At 39.3% G+C, this 23,296-nt stretch overlaps 2 protein-coding genes across 6 annotated transcripts in view; one reads left to right on the forward strand and one right to left on the reverse strand.

Annotated features, from left to right (window-relative positions):
* LYRM4 (LYR motif containing 4) overlaps positions 1 to 6,969 on the reverse strand; it is an 86,224-nt gene extending 79,255 nt beyond the window's left edge. Inside the window, exon 1 of one of the 2 annotated variants that reach the window (XR_011001788.1) lies at positions 6,723 to 6,948. Coding sequence is in view for 1 of the 2 variants with exons in the window: in XM_068198836.1 (XP_068054937.1) it covers positions 6,723 to 6,808 (86 nt within the window). In the remaining variant the exon portion in view is untranslated. Of the gene's footprint in view, positions 1 to 6,722 lie in introns of both variants that reach the window. The other variant, XM_068198836.1, reaches the window with a different exon arrangement.
* Positions 6,250 to 23,296, forward strand: part of FARS2 (phenylalanyl-tRNA synthetase 2, mitochondrial) — a 232,023-nt gene continuing 214,976 nt past the window's right edge. Inside the window, exons 1-2 of one of the 4 annotated variants that reach the window (XM_068198807.1) lie at positions 6,250 to 6,433; positions 13,326 to 13,403. The gene's annotated coding sequence lies outside the window, so the exon portion shown is untranslated. Of the gene's footprint in view, positions 6,434 to 6,864; positions 6,914 to 8,087; positions 8,381 to 11,386; positions 13,404 to 23,296 lie in introns of those variants that run through there. The other 3 variants (XM_068198795.1, XM_068198803.1, XM_068198789.1) reach the window with 3 other exon arrangements.

The following is a 23,296-nucleotide window of genomic DNA, read 5'->3' on the forward strand; positions in this document are numbered from 1 at the left end:
TGTATGTTCTGTATGCTCTCCAAACCCTCCCTCCAAGTTACTACTGTTCAAAATTCTGCCCTGCAAAAACTAAAAAAAAAAAAAAAAAAGAAACCAGGAAAATGACACCAGATTTGATGCACAGATATCATTAATTGTTTAGGAAGAGTGTAATTTTACAAGGGTAAAGTGAAGGTATTGTGAAAATGACAATCACCGTCGAACTATTAAACCAAAGATAACAAATCCTAATGAACAAGATCAACAGAATTTTGATGCTATGATTTTCAGTTGGGTAATGTTACTATTAAGAAATCAAAGTATTTGATAGAACTGTTTCCATTCATTTTAAAATTTCAGAATTTCAGTGAAATATGTTCTGAGGGTAACTAATGGCTGTGTTTTGACATTTTTGAAATAGAGTGCTTTGGTTGTCTTTCCAAAATATTTTATGCATATACAATACTGAAGTCAAATGGAAATACTTCCATACCATCAGACCCCAATCCAAAACCATGTTCTTATACCTCTAGATTTTCCAAAAATGGCATATAATTTCCATTAAAATGCTCTTATTCTCTTAAAATACTGACATCTCTATTCAAGCATACATGATTCTGACAGAATAAGGCAATATATATAAAAGAGCTTAAAATAATACAATGGCAAAATGGCATGTGGTCACTGAAATAATAGCCAAAATTGAACTCCCCCCAAAAAGAGGTATTAGTAAGGCCAGTCACAAATCTGTGTGACTGCTCCACAAAATGATGTGAAAACATGCAGTGCCTGTTTGCCTGTGACTCTGGGTCATGCAGTTCCAGGCCAAAACAAATGTTCACACCAGCGTACAATGGAAACCACCCTGGACTCTGGAGAACCGTAGCTGCTTGCAGCCCTGACTTTTCCATACTGTCCAAGTAGATGACAGAGAACACCACACACTCAGTAAATGGGAAATTAACTAAAAAAATCCTAAAGTTTGTTATCACTCAGAATACAGTCAGCAATTTCATACAGAGAAGAAAAAATAAGTTATCTGCCTTCTTTGCACAGCTGAGGAAAAATAGATACTGTAAACTGCAATTCTGTCACCGTACACCTACAAAGAAGTAAGACATCTCTGCTAGACAGAACTGACAATTTTGGTTTTTTCCCGCATTTCTTATCTCAGCTACAAACTATCATTTTGTTCAGAAAACCATGCCTCTCTTTTCTTATTATTGTCTTGAATTTTTTTTGTTTAATCACCATTTAGACATTTTTCCTCCCTAACACACAGAAACATAAACAATCTGCTGGCAGACCTTGTCAATCACAAGCTTCATTAGGTTATCCGATGAGAAAAAGTCTTATTCAGCTTGGATATCTGTCACACGTAAAATTTTACCACGGCTGTTAAAATACATAAGTGATGAAAGTGCAAAAAGAAACACTGACAGGATTCCACAGAGCAGGGACTAAAAGCAAAGTAAGATTTTCCCATTAATGTGACCAAATAAGGTGTTCTGGGAGTAAGAGAAAGAAACTCGTTTCTCTGGAAGAGTGTTTTTTTAGAAAATTTTACTTAGTGAGAGTTATGTTCTCAAAAGAGTTCTTAACAGCTTTATGTCCCTTTGAAGAACAGGTCATCATGCAAATATGGGTCAACTTAACCTATACTTGTGCAAGAATCCAGGTGCTCTCATGAAAGAAACTGGGTACACGGAACTTTCTATTCTGGAACTGGGTATCCACAGAAGTTTCACTATCAAGACTGAGGCAAAGTGGGCAGTAAACACCTTGGCCTTTCCCTTATCCTTTGTCACTATGTTTACTTCTGCAACCAACTAAGGACAGAGATTCTCCTTAGCCCTTCTTGTGTTGCTGATATATCTATAGAAACATTTTAAATTTTCTTTTATGGCAGTAGCCAGATAAAGTTCCACCTGGGGTTTGGCTCTTCTGATTTTCTCTCTGCATAACCTCATGACATGCATGGAGTTCTCTGGCATAGTCTGCCCTTACCTCTACAGGTCAAGAACTCCGTAAACTCTGCTTTTTTTTTTTACCTCCTGAGATCCCTCCAAAGCTCTCTGTTTAGCCAGGCTGGTTTTCTTCCCTGCTGGCTCTTCCAGCACATGGGGACAAGCCTGCTCCTGTGCCTTGAAGATTTCTGTCCTGAAGAATGTCCAGCCTTCCTAGACACCACTATCCTCCAGGACTGTCTCCCTAGTGACTGTCCCAATGGGTCTCCTAAACAGGCCCAAATCTGCCCTCTGGAAGTCCAAAGTGGCAGTTCTGCTGATCCCCCTCCTTACTTCTGTGAGAATTGACAACTCTATCATTTCAGGACCACTGTGCCCAAGGCATCCTTCAATTTTCTCATCACACAACAGTCCTTTTCTCTTGACAAACCACAGGTCCAGTGGGGCACCTTCCCTATTTGGTTCCCTCACCATGCATGAGGAATTTATCTTCCACACACTCCAGGAACCTCCTAGACTCCTTTCTCTCTGTGGTATTATATTCCCAGCAGACATCTGGTAAATTGAAGTCCCCACAAGAAAAAGGGGCAGCAATCTTGAGACTGTTTTATGGTTCTATGTTCCACGGCTCCCTAAAATCAGATCAACAACTGTGTCAGTCAAAGTAGGAAAAGCAACTGGCACTGAAAAAGACCAGTGCAAATTATTTTGCTCAGTTTTGTTCCTAGGTTAGCAGTCATTTACAAAAATCAGATTTACCAGTTTTAAAATCTTGAAGGACATGTCTCAGATGAAACTGCATGCATTCAATTATCTTGTTTCCAATGCAAAACAAATCAACAAATTTGTTTTCACAAATTTTCTTCCCCGATTCTTCTATATTCTGGGTAGCTTTATTAGTCAAATAACAGTGCACATTCTAAAAGAAAAATCAAATTCCATTAAAATGCAATTTAGAAAGACGAGAAAGAAATGTATCTATAAATAAAAATACAACTTCCACCACTTAAAAGAGAACATAATGGATAACTGAAAAAAATTTGTAATAAATCAAGACATTAAAAAACATTAAAAAATTATTTGCAGAAAAATTCCGACAGAGAGGCTTAAACCTTCTGATACTGCACATAACTACAAGAAATTAAAGAAATAAAAAGCAGATGAGCTGGAAGCATGTCATATGATGTTATCTTGAATTTATGTCCCATTGTTAGTACCTTTATAGGGTCAGGGAGGCTAGGGATCTGAAAATCATACTAAGTTGGTTAGCTAGACTCTGGAGCTTTTCCAGGTCAATGTCATACTTGAAATAGGCCTGCATGCAACAAGGTGAGGTCAGCCATGATGCTCTTTGGCTAAACCTGTTATGAAAACCTTCAAAAATGGAGCTGACAAACTCTCTTTAGGGAAGACCTGCTCCAGTCCTGCACTGCCCTGGAGAGAGACCTCCCTTCCAATAGATTCCTGTGTGTTAAGACCACTGAGCTTCAGTCACGTTAAACAAACACGACATTTTAAAGTTTTGATTATCTTCATTTGCAACCAGATGTGTTTTAATGGCTTTCGTAAGTTTATAAATTCTTTTGTATTCTGTACCCAAATCACTCACAACATGCCATTATTTAAATCACTAATGATATTTAGAAATATCACTTAAATCCATTTAGTTGAGACTATAGTCCAACATATTATAAACCATCAGAGGTTCTACTTTTTGTCAACCAAGCAGAAGAAAATAGTACACTTGTTAAAAACCACCTCTTTGACTCAAAACCTAACGTCTTGCCTCTCTGCATATTCATTTTTCTCTAGTACAAATCACTCACCCATGCTCAGACTGTCTGCTTGGGTAATAGAATTTGAAATTACTTACAGTCTACCAAATTCCCTCTCCCTGCTGTTAAAACCTGGCCTACAGCTGGCCTACACTTCTGGGTGTCCAAACACTCTGTGACATTTACTTCAGGACACTGGAGACGCTCCTGTGTCATTCTGAAGGCTGTCAGTGGTGACCTCAGTTACTTTAAGACATGAATGATATTCTTCACAGTTACCATGCAAGTTCTATTGGGTGGCAGAAAAAAATCTGGGGCTACGAGGTGACATAAGGAATATATTTACTCAGAGAGACATAAAAAAAGTTGAATTTTCTATCACCATCTACATGTACACGTGTCCTGGTTTTGTCTGGGAAGTAAAACTAATTTTCTTTCTAGTAGCTGGTACAGTGCTGTGTTTTGGATTTAGGATGAGAGTGATGTTGACAACATGCTGCTCTCTTAGCAAGCAGGGTTTACACTAAGTCAGGAAGTTTTCAGCTTCTCACATCAACCCACCTGCAAGTAGGCTGGGAGCTGCTGCTCAGGAACTGGCTGGGCATTGGTTGACAGCAACTGTACTGTGCATCACTTGTTTTGTATATTCTAATTATTATTATTATCAATTTCTTTTCTGTTCTATTAAAAAGTCTTCATCTCAATGCACAAATTTTACTTTTTTTCTCCCCTAATTCTCTCCCCCATCCCACTGGGTAGGGGGGAGCAAGCAAGCACTTGTGTGATATTTAGCTGCCTGCTAAGTTAAACCAGAGCAACCAAATTAGGAGAAAAAGCACAGTAAGCAAATAAAGAGACACTAATTAGCTGATCATACTCCAGACATACCCTTACAAATACACAATTTGCAGTAATAAAGTATTCAGATACTGTCTAGCTGAAGTCACGAATCAATAGTAATAATCTGTAATACCTTCTACTTTGCTGCAAGTTGGTTCTTTACACAAAGTCCTTGGGTTAACTCCATAAACTGCCATATCACATTACAGCAGCCCTGAGGACACGGCAGGGCTGCTTATCTTGGCAGCAAGAAGCCAATGGGGTGTCCCTTTTACCTATGGGTGTGGTGTAAACACTGAGGCAGAACTGTTGTTTTGGTCACATCAGACCTCTAAATGTAACAGCTGCAGATCATTTCTTGCTGGAAACTGCTATGGCTTTTCATGCTCACAAATGTGTATACAGCACAAAGTTTTAGACAGTTTCTGATTTTATAGTATCTAATAGCCCCATCAGAACCAGACATCTATCCTTTAAGGAAAGGCGCAACTTGTACTGTGACATGGTGTCAAAAAACAGATCTTCATGGTAAACACACCATATAATTTCTATCCTTTAAAATTTGCTGTGGACTTCACTTCCTCACTGCTCACCCCGAAGTACAAACCCATTGCTGAAAACACGCCGTGGCCCAGACATGAGCTTCATTCAGCTGTATACCAACTGCGCATCTCAAGCCATCTCCATGATGTACAATCCTGTCTTTGTTAGCCAGAACAAGGGTAACCAGGGCCACTCAGGACAGCAATGAGCAGGAGAAAGCCTTGATAGCGACAGAATGTGATGCAAACACACACTGCTCCATGGAGTCAGCAATGAAGGTTTATTAATGCCAGCTCATTTTCAGCCCCACAGTCCTTCTTAGGGCACTCGCTCACATCTGAGGTTTGTGGAATACTTGTGCCTTGCAGAGCACAGAGCTCACCACAGTTATGCAAGTTTAAAGGCCTCTGTTCCCAGTTCTTGCCTGAGAGATGATTCACAGCACAGGTAGCTCACATGTCCCTTCCTGTGGTCCAGCTGAGTGGTAAAGTAAACGAACTACCACTGGGCAATGCAATTCTGCCAGTGTGGGTGAGCAGCACCCCCTGTGAACACAGCAGATAGCTAAAGGTGACCAGGCCTACACCTAACTTTTGCCAAAAAAAAAAGTGTATGCCTTTCACCCACAGCCAAAGATGCCAGGCAGACAGACAGCCTGGTATCCTGTCTGGTGGGAAGAGTGAATTGATTCCTCACTGCACCCTGAGCATGGACATAGCACACGGTGCCAAGCTTTGGCGGCAGCCTGACCCCAGCTCTCCTCTGCCAGGAAATGGGCAACGCACAGACCAGACATGAGCTATATCAGGTTCACAAGATTACAAAATCACAAAATCATTAAGATTGGAATGGATCTCTGGAGATCATCTCGGCCAATCCCCTGACAAGGGGGGGTCACCTTGAACGGGTGACACAAGAACACATCCACGTGGGTTTTCAATGTCTCCAGAGAGACTCCACGACCTCCATGGGCAGACTGTTCCAGTGCTCTGCCACCCTCATTGTAAAGAAGTTCTTCATCATGTTGATGTGAAACTTCTTGTGTTTTAGCTTATGGCCTTTGCTCCTCATCCCATTGCCAGGCACCACCGAAAAGAGTCGGGCACTATCCCCATGACACCCCCGAGATATTCACACGTATTAATGAGCTCTCCTCTCAGTCTTCCCTTCTCCAGACTAAACAGGCCCAGCTCCCACAGTGTCTCTTCAGAAGAGAGATGCTCTAGACCTTTCCTCATGTTTGTGGCCCTCCAATGGACCCTCTCCAGCAGCTCCTTGTCCTTCTTGTATTGAGGAGTCCACTCCCAGCACAAGTACTTCTGACTCCAGGTTGGGACAACCTCTGTCCTGTCCCTTCTTCCTAATACCCATACACTGGTGCTTTTGCGGCAGTCCGGAGCCTGGCAGAGGGTCCGGGGGCTGCCCGTTCCCTGCGATTCGAGCCGGGCCCGGCCCCGGTGCCGGGCCCAAGCCCAGTGCGGGTCCCGCTGTCGCTCCAGGGCACGGCTCGGCTCCTCCCGAGGCCGCAGCTCCCCGCGCCCCTGCCCCAGGCACCGGCGGGACCCCACGCCTCGGCGGGGTGCCCCGCGTCCGCCGCCCCCGGAGCCCTTCCCCGCACCTGTAGTTGTAGCTGCTGAAGCGCTGGCTCTCCCGCAGCAGGGCGCGGTACAGCCGCAGCACCTGGGCACGGCTGGACGCTGCCATGTTGCCGACACCGAGCCGCTCCTCCCGCGGCGAGGCCCCTTTTCCCCGCCCTCCCGCCGCCCGCGCCGGGCGCAGCCGCGGCGGAGCGGAGCCGCAGGGCCGGCGGTGAGTGGCGGCGCGGAGCCGCAGCGGCCACGGCTCGGCCCGGGCCCAGCGCAAGGCGCGGGCGGGGCCGGGCGGGGCGGGGAAGAGCGGGTCGCCGGCCGGGGCAGCCCCGGGGGCGGTGGGCTCGGGGGACTCGGGGTCGGTTCCCAGGTCCCGCCGGGTCAGGCCTGCCCGGCAGCTCCGGCGGGGATCCCAAGGCGCGACTGCCCGGGGGCGCCTGTCGGGCTCGGCCGTGCGGCTGTGGAGGGCCCGAGGGCGGGGAGGGAAGGCCCGAGCGACTGGGAAAGCGAAACCGGCTCTCACATGCTCTGCTCGGCCAGGGCAGCGGCGCGGTGTGCGCGCCCCGTACTTGGTGTGCTACACGGGGAGGTGGATGCTGGCGGGGGGAATGGATATCGGGGCTGGAAAGGAGCAACAAGTGATGTGTGCAGGGAGTTGCCTCGGAATCGCTTTATACATTTGCAGTCAGAATTCATGTACTGGAGAGGATCCAGCAGAGGCCACGAAGATAATTTAGAGTCCGGAGCATCTGTGTTCATGAGGAGAGACTGCGGGTGCTGGGCCTGTTCAGTCTGGAGAGCAGAGGACCGAGAGGGGATCTCATTAATGCATATAAGTATATCACAGGTGGCTTACAAGAGGCTAGCCTGTCCAGTGATGCCCAGCAAAAGGACGAGGAGCAGTGGCCATAAACTAGAAACGAAAAGTTTCACCTCAATGTGAGAAACAACTTTACATTAAGGATAGCAGAAATGTGGAACATGCTGTGCAGGGAGCTTGTGGAGTCTCACTCTCTGGAGACGATGAAAACCCACCTGGATACATTCCTGTGTCACCTGTTAGGAAGGTTGTACTACGTGATCTTCAGAGGTGCCTTCCAACCCCAACATTCTGTGATTCTCTGAAATCACTATAGACAATTGCAATCGTACATCTGTGCTAGTGTACCAGGGCCCGTTGTGCTATAGTAATATTTGAATTGTTCCTCTTTCAATATCTGTTTTTAAGATGAATTCTGTTATTTAAACCACACATCAAGCATCTTCCTTTGCTGAAATTTTTGCCACTGCAGAATAAACTTAACTTTCTAACTTGCAGGTATTATGCTGCAGCTGTATTTAATACCGTTTTTTGAAGTTTATTAGCAATTTATTTAGTCATAGAATCATCAAAGTTGGAACAGACCTTTAGTCTCCAGTCTAGCTGTCCACTCAGCATTGCTACTGTAACCCCTAAACCACCTCACCCAGCGGCACATCCAGGAGTCTCTTACCCACCTCCAGGGATGGTAACTCCACCATCTACCTGGGTAACCTATTCCAATGCTTGACCACCCTAACAATGTATTTTTCCCCCTAATATCTAATCTGAATCTCCCCTGTCTCAGTTTAAGGCCCTTTCCTCTGGTCCTCTCACTGCAAGCATGCAGAAGAAATCAGTCCCCCCACTACTAGAACCTCCTTTCAGGTATCATGATAGGGTTCCTATTTTCTTCACAGCTTGTTATTTATATAGTAGGTGTTTAAAACAATTACCATGTAGGTATTCTACATGTCTCTGGCAAAAGTGCTTCAACTGCCGCTTCTAATTTAACTCATGCTTTATTGCATATGCATTTGAGTATTATCATCAGTTGTACATCTGATGCAATTTACAGTTCATTGCAAAGAACTAAAATAGTTCTGTGCTTTTGGATCTAATTAGTACAGGCATATGAATTTATTTCAAATTTAGCTTTACAGGTATGCTGTGTTTTAGCAACCCATTTAGGCTTTTGGAAATGGAGATTTTTTTGTATGTAGAAAATTTCCTGGATATTTTCTTTATCTATTTTTTCTAGTTTATCCCAAACTAGAAATGTTACAGGAAATGTAGAAAACCATATACTGGGATAAGCATCATGCTTCTGAGGCCTTCCTTTCTAAGTTACAAACCAGTGTGTTTTGGGTTAAGTCTTGGCATTCAGGACACCCACATGGAAAAATACAAAGCAAGCATGCCTTTCATTTGCCAGTGGGACCAACCAAATTCTCCTTGTAGCCCAAGCCATGTTGTTAAAGCAGATTGCCATGCCAGAAGCAGAGCCCATCTGGGGTGCTGGTGCTCCCCATCTTTGCAGCTGTTGGTGGCTGGGCAGCACCAGCCGTAATACATGTTATAGCAGAACTCTGTGTCTACAGACTTACCTTCTCTGAAAGCAGCAGTGGCCACCCTCCCCTTTTTTATGAGGGTGGGCTTCAGACAGCTTAAAACTAAATGGTTCTGTCATGTACAGAGCCAAACTTAGGTTTGAGAGTTTAGCAAATTTATGTGACACCATTCTGTGGGTGAGTGTGGCATTTGTTCCATCTAATTTTACAACAGCCCTCAGGTATTGTTGCAAATAAAGTTTTCTTGGTACAATCCTCAGCTCTAAAAGATGAGGGAGTAATTGAGATGAAAGCATTCAGCAAATTTTGTTTACAAGAACAGTATTAATTTAATATAAAAATTATTTTTAGATAGCCTCAGATGCTAATCTTGTTCCTGAAACTCCCTGACAGTTATTGTGAGTTTTATTTTTAATTTTTTTTAAGGTAACCATGTTTTTCTCTTGAAAAAACCTAGAAACAGCCTATGTTTAGAATAAGCAGTAAGCCCATACAGTGCATGATCAAATGCAAAGTAAATTTATCAAAGGAGAAAAGTCTTTCCTCTTGTTTCCTTTTTCTAACTTAACCTTTAATACAATCAAGGAGGGAAGATCAATTTTTGTCAGAAAGGAGTCACCTTTGTGCAGTTGGGTTGGCACTGTTAACTGGAAAAATTAATGACTTTCTTCTGCATTTGTTACTGCGTTTTCTTGGAAACGATGGGTTATGGTCCTAGAAGTCATGTCATTGTGCAGGAAGTGGACATTGCTGTGGCTGGGATACAGGTGGTTCTGCTGGCCTTTGTTTGTGTGCACCACTGCAAGCCTGCAGGGCATTCAAAGGACAGACACAGCCCAAATGACCACTGTGTGTCCTGTGACACTGGAGCCTGTGTTTGGGGAAGCAGCAATAACCACTTCATTAACTGCCTCCTCACTCCTGAGGGGAAAACTATACCAGGATTTAGGGTTGGTGGGTGTTCATTTGTACAGAAGTCTTTGCTTTCAGCTTTGGTCTGGGAAGGAAGGTGGTATGTGCCTTGCCTTTCTGCGTCTCTTGGGATAAATAAGCGCTTTGAGAGGATATAATGGTATCAGTACCTGGAATATTTAAGTATGTAGCTGCTGAAAGAGGGGAGGGAGGGGAGGAATTCGGATGAAGTACCTGCAGGGGCTGCGGACCGGAGTGGAAAGAAAGAGCTGTTCTACTCTCTGGGACTTATTTGATGTTTCGTCATCTGTTGCTGAATTGTTCCCTGTGGTGCATTATTTCAGCTTCATGACACAGCACTGAACACTTTCAGTGCTTTCCTGGTATGCTGCTGTTGGTTTCCATTATTTTTCTTTGGACGTCAGAACGATAATTGATAGTTATGATATAATCTCTTTTAGTAATTGTTTTTCAGTTTGTGAAAACATGCTAATTTTTCCGTGCTGCGGTGGTGTGGTGTTTCTTTTCTTGTCTTAGTTGTTGGTTGATAGAGTTGTGCACAGTGAGATCCTACACAGTGTAGAGTAGGACCTTTAAAAAAAGGATTATAAATCACAAGAATTTTGGGATTTCAGTGACAAATGTAACAAACTGTAATTTAACTGTTCTGTATGGTGAATTAAGATTTCCACAGTATCAACAGGAGGCCTTCACTGACTCTGCTATTTAAATAAATTGTATTTTGTTGGTTGCCCGGTAGAAAAGAACATTTTTATTTAAAAGAAGAAACTTCCGTATTTCAAATTCAGCTATACTCCTAAATTCTTTGTGCATTTAAAAAAATTCTACCTGGAAGTTCAGAGGGAAGAAAAAAATGGTGACAAAACTCTTCTCTCAGTCAGCTTTTTGTGAGTTACCCCATCTCTTTCCAAACTGAATTGCAGAATGTTGTATATTGTTTAAAGTAAGATTGTAAGAACAGTAATTATAGGAAAACCAAAATGCAACCAGTAGTGCATTTCCTGTTGCAATACTTGGTCTTCTAAGGAAACACCTATTTTACCACTGCTCCTAAACCTTTCCTGGTTCATGATCTCTTGTGCTGCAGGCATCAGACTAAAAGAAACACTGAATTTTGTTTTCCCTCTTGGCCACACAGTTTTATTTGTTTTCCTTCTTGGCCACTTTCTAATTTCCTGTGGCGCTTAAGTCCTCCAGAGGACTTCATGGGCATTGTGTTACATGACAATTAAGGAGCTGGACAGTTCAGCAGTTACAGGATAACTTCTGGATCAATGAAAGGCACTGTTATACACTATACGGATTTTGAAAGATGTTCTTAGTGGACATATGTTGGTAAATTCCTTTGAAAGGCTTGAAATAAAAAATACTATAAAATCCAGAATTAAAAGGATAATTTTGTGTTATGGGCAAAAGAATAACTAATAGGGGATTAAAATTACCAGTAATGCTTAAATTGCTCAACATGTAATAGTTGCATCAAACACAAATGACACTTCTAAACATTTCTAGTCTTAATGCTGATGAAGACAAGAACCCAACAAAAAATTAACATATTTTTCCTGTGTGTTTTTTTGTTACACTGAAATCTTGCTCAGAAATCTAATCATGAGAAGCATAAAGGACAGGATTAATGAAGTGTTCTCTACCATGACCTCATAAATTCTGAAATGCTTTCTTTGCTGTGCTTTCCAGTGTTTTATCAAATTTAGCCTTAAATAACTTATCTTTCTATGGGAAAATATATTCTACTTTATATTGTATTGCTGTTAAGAAATGCTTTCTGATGCTCATCCTATGCCACCCTCTTCCCTGAGTTCATCCCACTTTTTCATTTATGCCCCTTTAGAGTGTAATCCCTCTCCCTCCTCTGTGATTTACACTATCATCATATTTCTTACTAGCTGTCAGCCAGACAGGCTAAATTATGTTGTTATTTTGATTTTTTTTCCTGCCCTCTTTCAGAGGATATTGAAATTTTTAGCTTAGGAAGCAAACTTAGCAATAAAACAAGGCCTGATATTTTGTTTAAGAGCAACTGATATTCTCTTTGTAACCACCCCTGTATATTTTTTGCTGACTTGGGATTTCCAGTGTGGCAGGTTGGTTACAAATGGTACTGCCAATCTTTTGAGTTAAAGATCATGATTGCACTTAAGGCGCTTTGCTAGAGCATAGTTGTTTTTTCTCTGGAGTTTATTTTTTGTCATGTATAAATGTGTATGCGAGTGTGCAGAAAAACACGTAAATATGTATTCAGGCATGCACATGGTCATGCTGTGGTGGTAAAGGTCATGCCCTTCATCTCTGATTCTCCGTGTTTCAGACTTGGGGATTGGTGCACAGCTAACACAGTGCTGTGGGGGTTTTTTCTGCTTACCCAGTCCCATGTCTCAAGTTTCCCAAGTATGTGAAATCAAAGACATCCTGCTGTTTGTGTGCATCCCAGTTCTTCTGCTCTCTGGACTGTGGGCACGGCCTTTCTTGTCAGATGACACTAGGGGCTAGCTTCACTCAAGGACTAATGCTTAAGTCCTTCCCTGAAAATCTGCTTCAAGTAGCTGTTTTCTTATAAAGAATTCTTATGTGCTTATTTGTTGGAAACAATTCCTAGATCAAAGTATCAGTAGTTGTAGAAGTATCACGTTGCTATGAGGTAGTGTGGATCTGATGTAAGGAAACATGTCATCCAAGGACATATCTTTCTTTAAGTAGGAGGAAAATTAAGCAAAATCATTGTTTACAGTGGATGGGTAAATCATCAAAGATTGAGTGGATTTTAAGTAGGCAATCTGTTTAGTTTTCTGACTGTAGGATGAGGGGAGGGGGAATATGATTTTCTACTTGTAACACATTTTCATTTTATATGGTGCTGTGCATCCATGTATGTCTTTCTGTTCGAGTAGCTTGGACTTTTGATCCAGGAAAAAAAATCAACAGTTTGAATAGGAAGCTGAAGCAGATTGTTTCTAGAGATGAAAGAAGACTATGGAGCAATGCTTTAATTGAAATGGGGGAAACAACATAGCCATATTAGGGATTGTAGTAATGATAAAGTTTAAGATACTTACTTTTGTATAATCCTTGACATTTTTGATCTTTCATATTGTGTCACTATTGGTTTTATGTCCTCAGAGCTCTGACAATGAATGGTAGTGCATTAGGGACATGTTCCTGTATATATCATGCTTCTCATGCATTTGTAAGATCAGCTGAATTGTCAATACTTTCTTACATGCCTTCACAGTTCTAGATAGAACTCTCTTTTTATTTTATTTCTGCTTCTGTTTTTTATATCTGGAGTGACTCTGTCAAAATTTTTCTTTCAGCCTGAGAAGGAGAAAAGCACTGACTAAAGCTAACAGGCACAAGAAGCAGAGCTGAAGAAAGATTATCTCAGCTTGCAGGTAAATAAGTAAAAAAAAAAGTTAGCTTTCTGAATCTTTGACACCAGCACTGCCAGCCTTTTTAGTTGGTAACAAGTTTTCAGTCCCTCTCCATTTTAATTAATAATTAAATTTTAATTTATGTAGTCATTAAAAAAAAATCTTTCTTCATCTTCACCAATGGCTAAGGATATGTATGATAGCTATATAAATTTGCTTTCCATATAGAATTCATGCATTTCCTTACTCCTAATACAAAGAAAATTATGAGACTTGAGACATAAAGACAGTTGTGTAACAATAAGAGAAAGAGAAAGAGGGAGAGGTAGAAGATAATCTTCTGAAGTAGAAATTCAGAAGGACAAATTTTATCATCTTTGTATTAGATTATGTCCAGATTCTTGAAAAGAATCCCTTTGAAATCTGCCTAACTACCTAGGCAATAAGTTGCTGTTCAATGTGAGAAGAGGTGGCAGATTAAGTTCTCCTCATTTTACATGCCAGTTATAATTGATGCAGGACGGGACAGGACAGGACAGGACAGGACAGGACAGGACAGGATAGGATAGGATAGGATAGGATAGGATAGGATAGGATGCTCTGGTGAATGGAGAGTGAACTCAGGGAGCTATGGAGAGGCAATAGTTAGGACTTTACAAACCCCAGCATTTAACCTTCCAGTCTCTTGCCTATGTGACCCAGCGTCTTACCTATGTGGCAGCATCAGCAAAAGGCAGTGTGTGTCAGAGGCTCCTAATAAGGTTTGTGTCTTGCCTTCAGCTGGGAATGAGTGTTGATTTAGGTGGGGATGCAGACCTATGAAATGGAACTGCCAACTTTCCAATAGGGATGGGTTTACATTCTGCTGAAAGATGGGAAAGAGGAATGGGGGAAGAAATAGTTTGAAATACTGTTCTGGGAATGTTAGTGAGAGTTCATCTGTCTGGAGACGTGAATTAAGTATCTCATTGTTCTACAATTTCTGTGATTAACTTTTTCAGGTATGTTTTGTAGCCTAGTATTGGGTTTGATTAAGGTCAGGTTGTGGAGATTTTTGTTGTTGTTGCTGTTGTTTTATTTTGTTTGTTTGCATATTTGTTTTAACCTGGTGGTACACATGCTTTGTTTCTTTTAATTCATGTTTATGCACTTGATTTTAATTATTGTTTAACTTTTTCCCTTTTTGGAAATGATCCTGGTGGAGTAGATGTGTAAAACAGAGAAGACAGATAAACAGAGCAAATTATCAGGTCCTCACACAGATTTAATAGTACTTTTTTTTTTGTGTGTGTGTGTGTGTATGTAGGATTTGAAAATTGATTTGACTTCCAAGAAAGTTTTCAAGACCTTGACTGAGAGTGTTCTTACTTTTGGGAGAATTTGCATAATTTTTAAAATTGCTTTCTTACTTACTTTGACTATGAACACAGCTTTTTTTCAACATTTGTTTTAACTTTGATTTTATTATACTAATTACTTACATTGTGAAAGTTGCATAGTGCAATGCACCAGCTCTTCCCATGGGAAGGCAGTATTGTAAAATGGACAGATATGGTATTTAGGTAAAATAATCACATATTGAAGAGATAATTAAATATTGGCTCTATATAGGTTTGTTGAACTTAGAATAGCTGCTTGTTTTTTATGTTGGCACCCTAACTTTGTCAAGTTTTATGAAAGAATGTTGTTCTAAACAGATAGATGTGGCTTGAAAGAGGTTAACTTTTTCTGTTTCCCTTCTGTCCCTCTTCCTCCCTGCACAGATTGTGGTTCTTGTTCCACCCTCCACTTCCACTTGCTATATATCTTATTTTTATACTGCCATTGTATTGCTGATCTGTTATGGTAGGTTATATTCTTAATATAGCATTCATTCTACAAAGAGAAACTCTGCTGGATAGACTTGAACTGAGAATGTGGGAACACCATATTCATTCCAGTTACTTTGTCAGACTTCCTGAGTTGTTATTTAAAGGATTCCTTTTTTAATAAAATTAAATAAATTTTAATAAATTAAAATTAATAAATTTTAATAAAATTTTAAATAAAAAAAATTAAGAGGTATTGCAGATTCTACCAAATCCTATTTTGTCACCTGATATTAGGAGTTCATTTGACCCCAGTGTCTCCTGTGGTCTCAGTCCTGACCCTGAATGGCAGACTCTGCTGGGCCTGTGTGGAACACAGTCTTTCAGCATGGGGCAAATTGCAATTCTACAGATCGTTTTACAGAAAACAAAACAAATATTATGTTTTAATTTTGATTCTCTCAGTATGTAACAGATGTGGCATTAACTGAAGATTGTTTTGTCATATGTGACCTTAAGCTATAATAACATCTTATTCTTCATTAATAATAAAAAACTTGATTCTTTCATGTTGTTATTTTCTTTACTTCCCTGACTTTCATATCATCTTTCACCTAGTCCATGTGTATGTCTTGGCTCAGAATGAAAGATGAGAGGATGTTGCCTTTGGAATCTAAAGACTAGATGGAGAAATACTTCTGTGTATAGTCTTAAATACACACACACATGTATATATATATATATATATATATATATATATATATATGTATATATACACTTCTGTGCCATAGTCTGAGATGTGGATTCTGAGTTCTGTCTTAAGTTTTCTTTCACTGAGGCTTGTGGAGGGAAGTGTGACTTACAAATGTCTGGTGTCACAGAAGAGTTCTCTGACATAATTAAAATAAGTGGCTTTCTCAAGGCCTTTCAAACAAAGATTTTCTTTTGTTCTTTGAGCTGGGCTTTGTCTGGAGTAAATATATCAATATCAGCAAGCCTTACAGGAGATGTTGCCCAGGAACATTACAGATATTAAAACACGAAGCTACTTGGGAGCCCATTATCCTAGGGAGCTGTGAGCCATGGACTCAAGTGTTTCCCATTTTCTAGCATTAATGACAAAGAAAGAAGGTAGCAATACCGGTCTTGTTCTTTCTAGAGTGATACTTAAAAGCCTTTGTTTTTAATCTGGTGTTAGTGGGACTGCATGGAGACACAGTTTAAATCTGTGTTTTAAGTCATGTTTGTCTTGCTTTGCGTGCTACAGAATATTTTTGAACTAGTTCTTCTTTAACAAGTTATTGGAGATGTCAGCACCTCTGAAATGCTGTAAAGGCAGCCATGTTCAGATGTAATCAAATATAGTGTTATGAGGTTGGTTTGCCTGAATACATATGAATTAATCCTGGCTCTAAACTTTTAACAAAACCATAGTACAGTTGTATCAGGAAATTATAACAGGATTCAGCAAATGCATTTTAAAGTTTGACTTACATTTATTTGAATAGGCAGAACTTTAAATTGATGGGGCTTATATTTATCATGAATATTTATCATCAGCATTGTTTATAATTCATTGTCAGTTGTTGCAGTTGAAGTATTTGTAAGGAAAATACTACTTTTTTTACCCTTAGGCTTTAAGCATAATTAATATGTTTATTTAGCTACAGTTACAGAAAACGTTTCATAATATAAGTAGAATTTTGCAAATCAGGTTTTCTGTCTTTTGGTGACCCATATACATTCACAACTGTAGAATATGCAAGGTAAAATTTTTAAACTTGTTGATGGAGGTTGGCTTGGTAGTTAATTCTTGAGTGTCTTCTTGGGTACGCTTGTCCTTAAAAGAGCAAAACAAGTATTTCATCTTGCAGCTCAGCAGTGTATTGGAAGACTGAGGAAGCAGTACACAGGCTTGACAGTCATGTGGGATTTAGAAGAGGTACATTATCCATTCACCTGTAGTAAATTTTAGTGCTGGAATCAAGGAAATAATAGCAAAGTAGTTGAAAAATAAATATGTAAATAGAGTAAATAAGTTTGCTAAAAAGACCAGGGTAAAGGAAAGCAAACTGGAAATGTTTAGCAGTGCAATCTTCTTTCATTTTTGTTTTACCTTCTGAAATTCATTTTGCTGTGAGACCAGCTGTATTGAGACAGATACTGTGACTGTGTGAGACTTGCTGGCAGAGCTGTCTGTATTGTTTTCAAATTTTGCTGTTCACGAGAGTCCAGCATTTTGTGTAGGTTAAATGGGTTGGAATGAACTGTGTCATTTAGAAACTGATGTGGTGGGTTGTTTTGGATGCAGGTCAATACTGCATTCTGAGTAAGCTAGATGCTTTTCCCTATACTTTTGTTTTATTTCTTTTTTTCATGCTTTGCTCTTGTTTGCAGCCCATGTGATTTGGGATCAAATGTAAATGATGATACAGAGTTTCTAAACAAATTTTGTTTGCTGTAACATAGCATATATCTGCAATTCTAGCTTAAGACTTTGGGTTAATAGTTCTTGAGAGATGAAGGGGTCTTCTGCTTCTAGACCACAGCAACAGTAAGGGAACACAACAGCCTAAGTCACTAACACATAAATGGGAGAATAAAAAACATCTAGTGGTTGATTTCTGTTTCACTCAATAGTAAAGAGCTTCAGTGATAGGAATTTGTACAAAAATAGTAAAGGTTTTCACATTATGTAAGAAAAAGTGTTGCAGCAAATAGAATTTTCTTCTTAGTATGTCCCATTTAACATTTCAAAGACAGTGGGCTCTCATTAAGGAGAATGAGCTTATAGCAGTGTTTTAAAGTATAAGAAAGTATAAGAAAGTATCTCTTTTTTTCCCTCAAGAGCAGTATTAGCAGGTGGGTAAGTTTATAGGACTCAGTTTTCACTCATTGTACCTTAAACTGTAAATCTGTTATCCTGTAACTATGCTGTACTCAGGCAAGGGCTGAGTTTAAGAACTATTTCTTACAGTAAAAAAGCCCTGCTAACATTGGTTTTAATTGGATGCCTAAAAGTGACTCTGCAGAAAACTTCCCTGTCAAAGAGAAACAGAAGAAAGACGGTAGGGATTTCAAGTTATCATTTTCTGACATCAGTCTCTCTACATCTCTTTCATCCCACACAGTGGTTGAGAGAAGGGACAAGCGTACTGGGAGATCATTTCACATTCTGATTCAGGATTTTAGGGCTCCATGACAGATGATTTTGCCTTGCATGGGAATAAAATCCTGCAGCTCTGACTCCCTGCTTATGAAGTTCCCAGTGGCACAGCAGAGTTGTCCAGGGCTTCTGAGTAGGTACAGTGAAGGAGACCTGAGTTGTGGTAATAAAAGTTGTAGTAGCACCATTCCCTTCCCGTTGGTATTAGTGTGTTTTTCCAACATGAAGTAGAAGGAGCTGATGATTAAAAAAAAGCCTTTACCAACAGAAAATGCTTGAAATTTGTCTTAGAATACAAAAGATGTGAGGTGGACAACTAGACAGAGCTGCATACATAAATGTTATTGGAACTATGTCAGAACACCATTTTTCATTTAAGCTTGTGTCCCTGTATAGATGGAAAGTGAAGTTTCAGGCAGAGATACTATTCCTCCTGTTGAAAGCTGACAACTTCAGTTTTCATTTAATCGACTGTTGATTCTTGAACAGGAAAGATTATTTTTTAAAATTTAATTTCCTGTGTGATACTCATTGCATTTGAGACATCATGCAGTGGCTATTAAAAGTGATGCATATATTAAATTCCCAAATAAAGATTTTAGAGCAACTCCTGCCCGGATCTGTTTTAAAGAAATGAGAGCCTTTAGACTGATCTGAAAGGACATTTGCTGAAACCATGGCTATAAAGCATCTGGACAGCACTGAGAGATGAGTTTTGAGATGCTAAAATTAAATTATCATTTTTTAATACAAATATTTAGTGAAAAAGAGAATATGAAAAAACATTGTTAATAAGAATTGAAGCAAAGGTTTCATAAATGTTATGTCCAGTTTACTGAAGTTATTTGGCAGTTGTGACATTGCATTTCAAATGTAACTAGAAATAGATATTTGATCTGAGCACCGATTCTTTTTTATTTTTCTTTAAATGACATTAACTTGTCTTTCTGTTAATCTTAGAAAGCCTTATAAATTTAGTGCCCTATTTCCAGTACATTGGACTAACATTTTACATGCTCAGGTATGGCAATATATTGTTGCAGGGGTGAACAGTGGGACACATAAATAAATTTATAATGAATGTGTATGTATGTGAAAGAGACAGTTGAAATCTTTTGATGCTATTTATGTAACAGTAATATTAGTAGTCAGTTTTCCTTCTGAACATGGAGGAGCCTCTAATCCACCTTCATGCAAAAGATTACTTAATTTTATGCAATGTAGTCAACTGTCAAATAATTAATTTAAAATTCAGATCTGACGGGAAATACAAAATCACAAAATCTGTAGACTTATATGGAGTCCTCTTCACTTTCACACTGTTGGAGTGCTTTTTGATAAAGAAGAAAGAGGATGGAGTACCAGCTAGATGTCTGGAACTGATCCACAGTTCATTGAATTAAATTGAAATTTTTTTTCATTAACTTTGATCATCTTTGGATTGAACCAATATGCATATGATTTAATTAGTAGCAAGCTTGGGAAATGCTGGGATGTTGGCTTTCCTAGTTCCTTACCTACTGAGATGGAAATTACATAAACCAATATATTTGTGTGTCTATGATATGGCAAGTGCAGAAGTACCCACAATTGACTTTCCTAGTGGTGGACCTCCAGTTTAAACAGACATTTTATGCTAAATCTCTTTTTCTTCCTTTCTTTCTAATGATAAGATCCAATCTGCTCACCTTTCATTCATTAAACATAAAACAGATCTATGTCATTGAAAATACTTGTGTTCTGGAAAAGGGAGCAAATTGTAGCTTTATTCTGTAGCTAATTTTGAAATACATTAATTCCTTTCCTCCCCCAGATGTTATATTTAACATTAAGGGTTAAAAATGCAGTTTTGATAGGTTCTCTTTGCCTCAGAGCAATGAGGCTCTCTAATAGCAAATGTTTAATTATCCAATAGAGTATATTTTTATCATGGATCACATTGATGGCATCTCTATTAATGCTGTCATTTAATTTTTAAAAAAAATTATGTAAAACAGTGCAGCTTCATGTTGGGATACCTTTACATTTATGCAAGTTTGAGAAGCAACCAGAGAAAACTCCTCTGCTCAGGGCAGGTTTGTAGGCAAAGCTGTTGGACAGTCATAGTTCAGAATGGCTAAATTTCTTATCTGAAGCATTTGAAATTTTTTTACCCTGAAGCAGATTTCTATCACCTTATTCCTTCCTGTATTGTTCTTTACTAGCTGAGCTGCCCCAGTGCCTTTCTTGGGGCAGATGGTGAAGTTAAGGGCCTGCCTGGGGCAAGAGAGGAGGGGTGGTGGGAGCCGGCTGTGGGTGTTGACACTGGACTCAGAGATTCCATGTAGGTGGGTCCTATTTGCTTTGGCAGACCCTGATGGGAGTCTGAATGATTTGCAGTCTAAATGTTTATGAAATCTACCAGGCTTCTTATGGATTAGTAGCATAAATAGGAATAGTTGGTATAAAAATCAAGGGAGAAAGGCTTATAAGCTAACACCACACTTTCTCAATTTAGCAGTTGTGCAACTAGCCATAAATCTGTCACTTGGGTTTGCTTCTACTTTTGGTAGTTTGCACCCAGTTTGTATCACAATAAATAAGAATTCTCTGAAGTGTCAGTTACATACCTGTCAATGAAAACTAACCTGAAAAAATAAGGTCTGTGTCAAAAAATATTAAAAGGAACCTTGATTTTTTTTCTTAAGGGCATTTAAGAATTACTGAAGCAGCATTAAATACTATACCAACAAGATGCTGAGGTTTTAGGTGGTATTTTCTCTACTGCTTTAAAGGAAAATGTTTTGCAGCAACTGCAACATAACACAGAACATAGGCAGAACCTTTTGTGGCAAACATTGCCTTCTCAAATAAGCATGACATATGCTTAGGCCATGCTGATATGTTATGTTTTAGCATCTACAATGACTCTGGAGTGTATTATAAAATTATTTATATGCTTGAGGGAGTGATCTAGACAACAGAAAAATAATTAAGTAGGTGATCTAAGTATTTATTCGTTTTATATGTTTCTAGCTGCTGATTGATGAGCTTATATTGCTACTTCTGCATTTAGAAATGAGAAGGGATGTTGGTAAGCAAATGTTTTTTCTCATTTGCCTTTGTTTCACTAAAAAATAAGTAACTACTTTTAGAAGGAGAGCAATATTTTTAAGGTACAAATCTGAGAAACAGGCAAATAAAATGTATACACAGTCTACTTTCTTGGTGTCAGAATTAAAAGCAGAAAAATACTGTTTAATGTATTACTTAATGTATTGTGAAGCATGATATTCTATCTTGCTTGTTATATATTTTGAGACAGCATAGTTAAAAAATCAAGATATTATTGTACCAGTCGGGAAAACTTTTCTTATTCTGTCACAAACCTGTTTGATGACTGCCACAAGAATTTCTAGGATATAAATGAAAAACAGTTGTCTGACCACAGCTGATTAGGAGTTGGGATTTGGTTTCTTGTGCTTGAATATGTCAATTCATCAACTTTTCTGGCTCTGAAATAGCTTATTGTTTCTGTGTGTTTTTCTGTGTGTATTGTTTTCTGTGTGTTTCTACTGTTTCAAAAAAACCCGTCGTCTTTGCTGTCATACCTCCGAACACTTTTGAAAAAGCAAACCCTAAAAAAGCAATGACTGTCTTCTGCCCAGGATCACCCATACTGAAATGTGCAGTTTGTGTTGCACAGCCCCCCTGTGCATGTATGGTTTGACTCTACAAAGTCTCTTCAGCAATCCCTGCTCATCTATAGTGAAATGCAGTGGCAGCTTGTTTCAGATTTCTGGTTGTTAATCAATCTGTTCACACTTAAATGTGTTACAGCCCAGTGAAAGCAGGGACTATCCTGGATGAATGATATGGAAGTGAAGTGGATGTATGTAAGTGTAATCTGCCCCCAGAGTGGCAGATTGCTTTAGCAATGACCTTTATCAGTGAGAATAGACTAAAGTTGTATCATTTTTGAGAACCAGAGTGCTACTTCCACTTAAGCTGTTGTTGGGTGTGATGTTTTGCCGTCAATTTTTGAAGACACTGTTAGGTTGAGTTTAATACTTTTCTTAAAAATTCCAGGTTTTAAGCATAAAGGCCTAAGGAAATTACATCTCCAAGATGGCATTTGTGCATCTGCTATCAGCCCTCTTTTTTCCACTTCAGTTACATTTCACACAGAATGTCTGGGTCACCAGAGACAGCAAGGTACGGGTGGTATGTGAGAATAAAGGGCTTTATGAAGGAGATAAACACTATAAACTTCATAGCCAAAGGAGAGTTAGCAGGATGAATTTGTCCCTTACTACTAAATCTGCAAACTAATTTTGCCTCCAAACACAGAGGAAATAAACTTTTGCTAGTTCTGCTGCTTGCAAAAGAAAGCTTACTGTAAACCTGAGAATGAATTATGTTCTGTTGGCTGACACATCTTACAGAAGAGGAAGATAGAATAATGCTGTCTGAAATATTTTAAAAGAACTGAGAATGGATGCTTTAAGAGAAAACATTGCATATGTTGTCTTTTAGAGTTTTAGAAGAATAGTGTGTCTGTAGGAGAGAGCTTGAGACAAATGATGCTGTTTTTCACAGTCTCTGAGATGATTAGCAAATATTGGAACATAATAGAAGTTACAATCAACTGTAAATGTAAACTGTTAGATTGCTGCAGAGGGAGGAGGCTGCTTAGACAATAAACCTTACAGTAACACATCTGCTTCTTTAAAGCTGTCAACATGTTGCCATCATCTGGAAAAGTATGCACAATCGCTCATCATAAATCTATCAACTTTTCTGCATTAATTAACATCTCCATTTGTGATGACATCTGAAATGAATTGTTTTAAAATGAAAAATCTCCTGATTTTGTGGTATAACACCCTTCTTTCCACAACTAAATTCTGAATTACAAATATTCTAGATGTTTGGAATGTAAATCCATAACTGTGAAAAAT

Source organism: Anomalospiza imberbis, chromosome 1, assembly GCF_031753505.1.
Source record: "Anomalospiza imberbis isolate Cuckoo-Finch-1a 21T00152 chromosome 1, ASM3175350v1, whole genome shotgun sequence".
NCBI lineage: Eukaryota > Metazoa > Chordata > Aves > Passeriformes > Viduidae > Anomalospiza > Anomalospiza imberbis.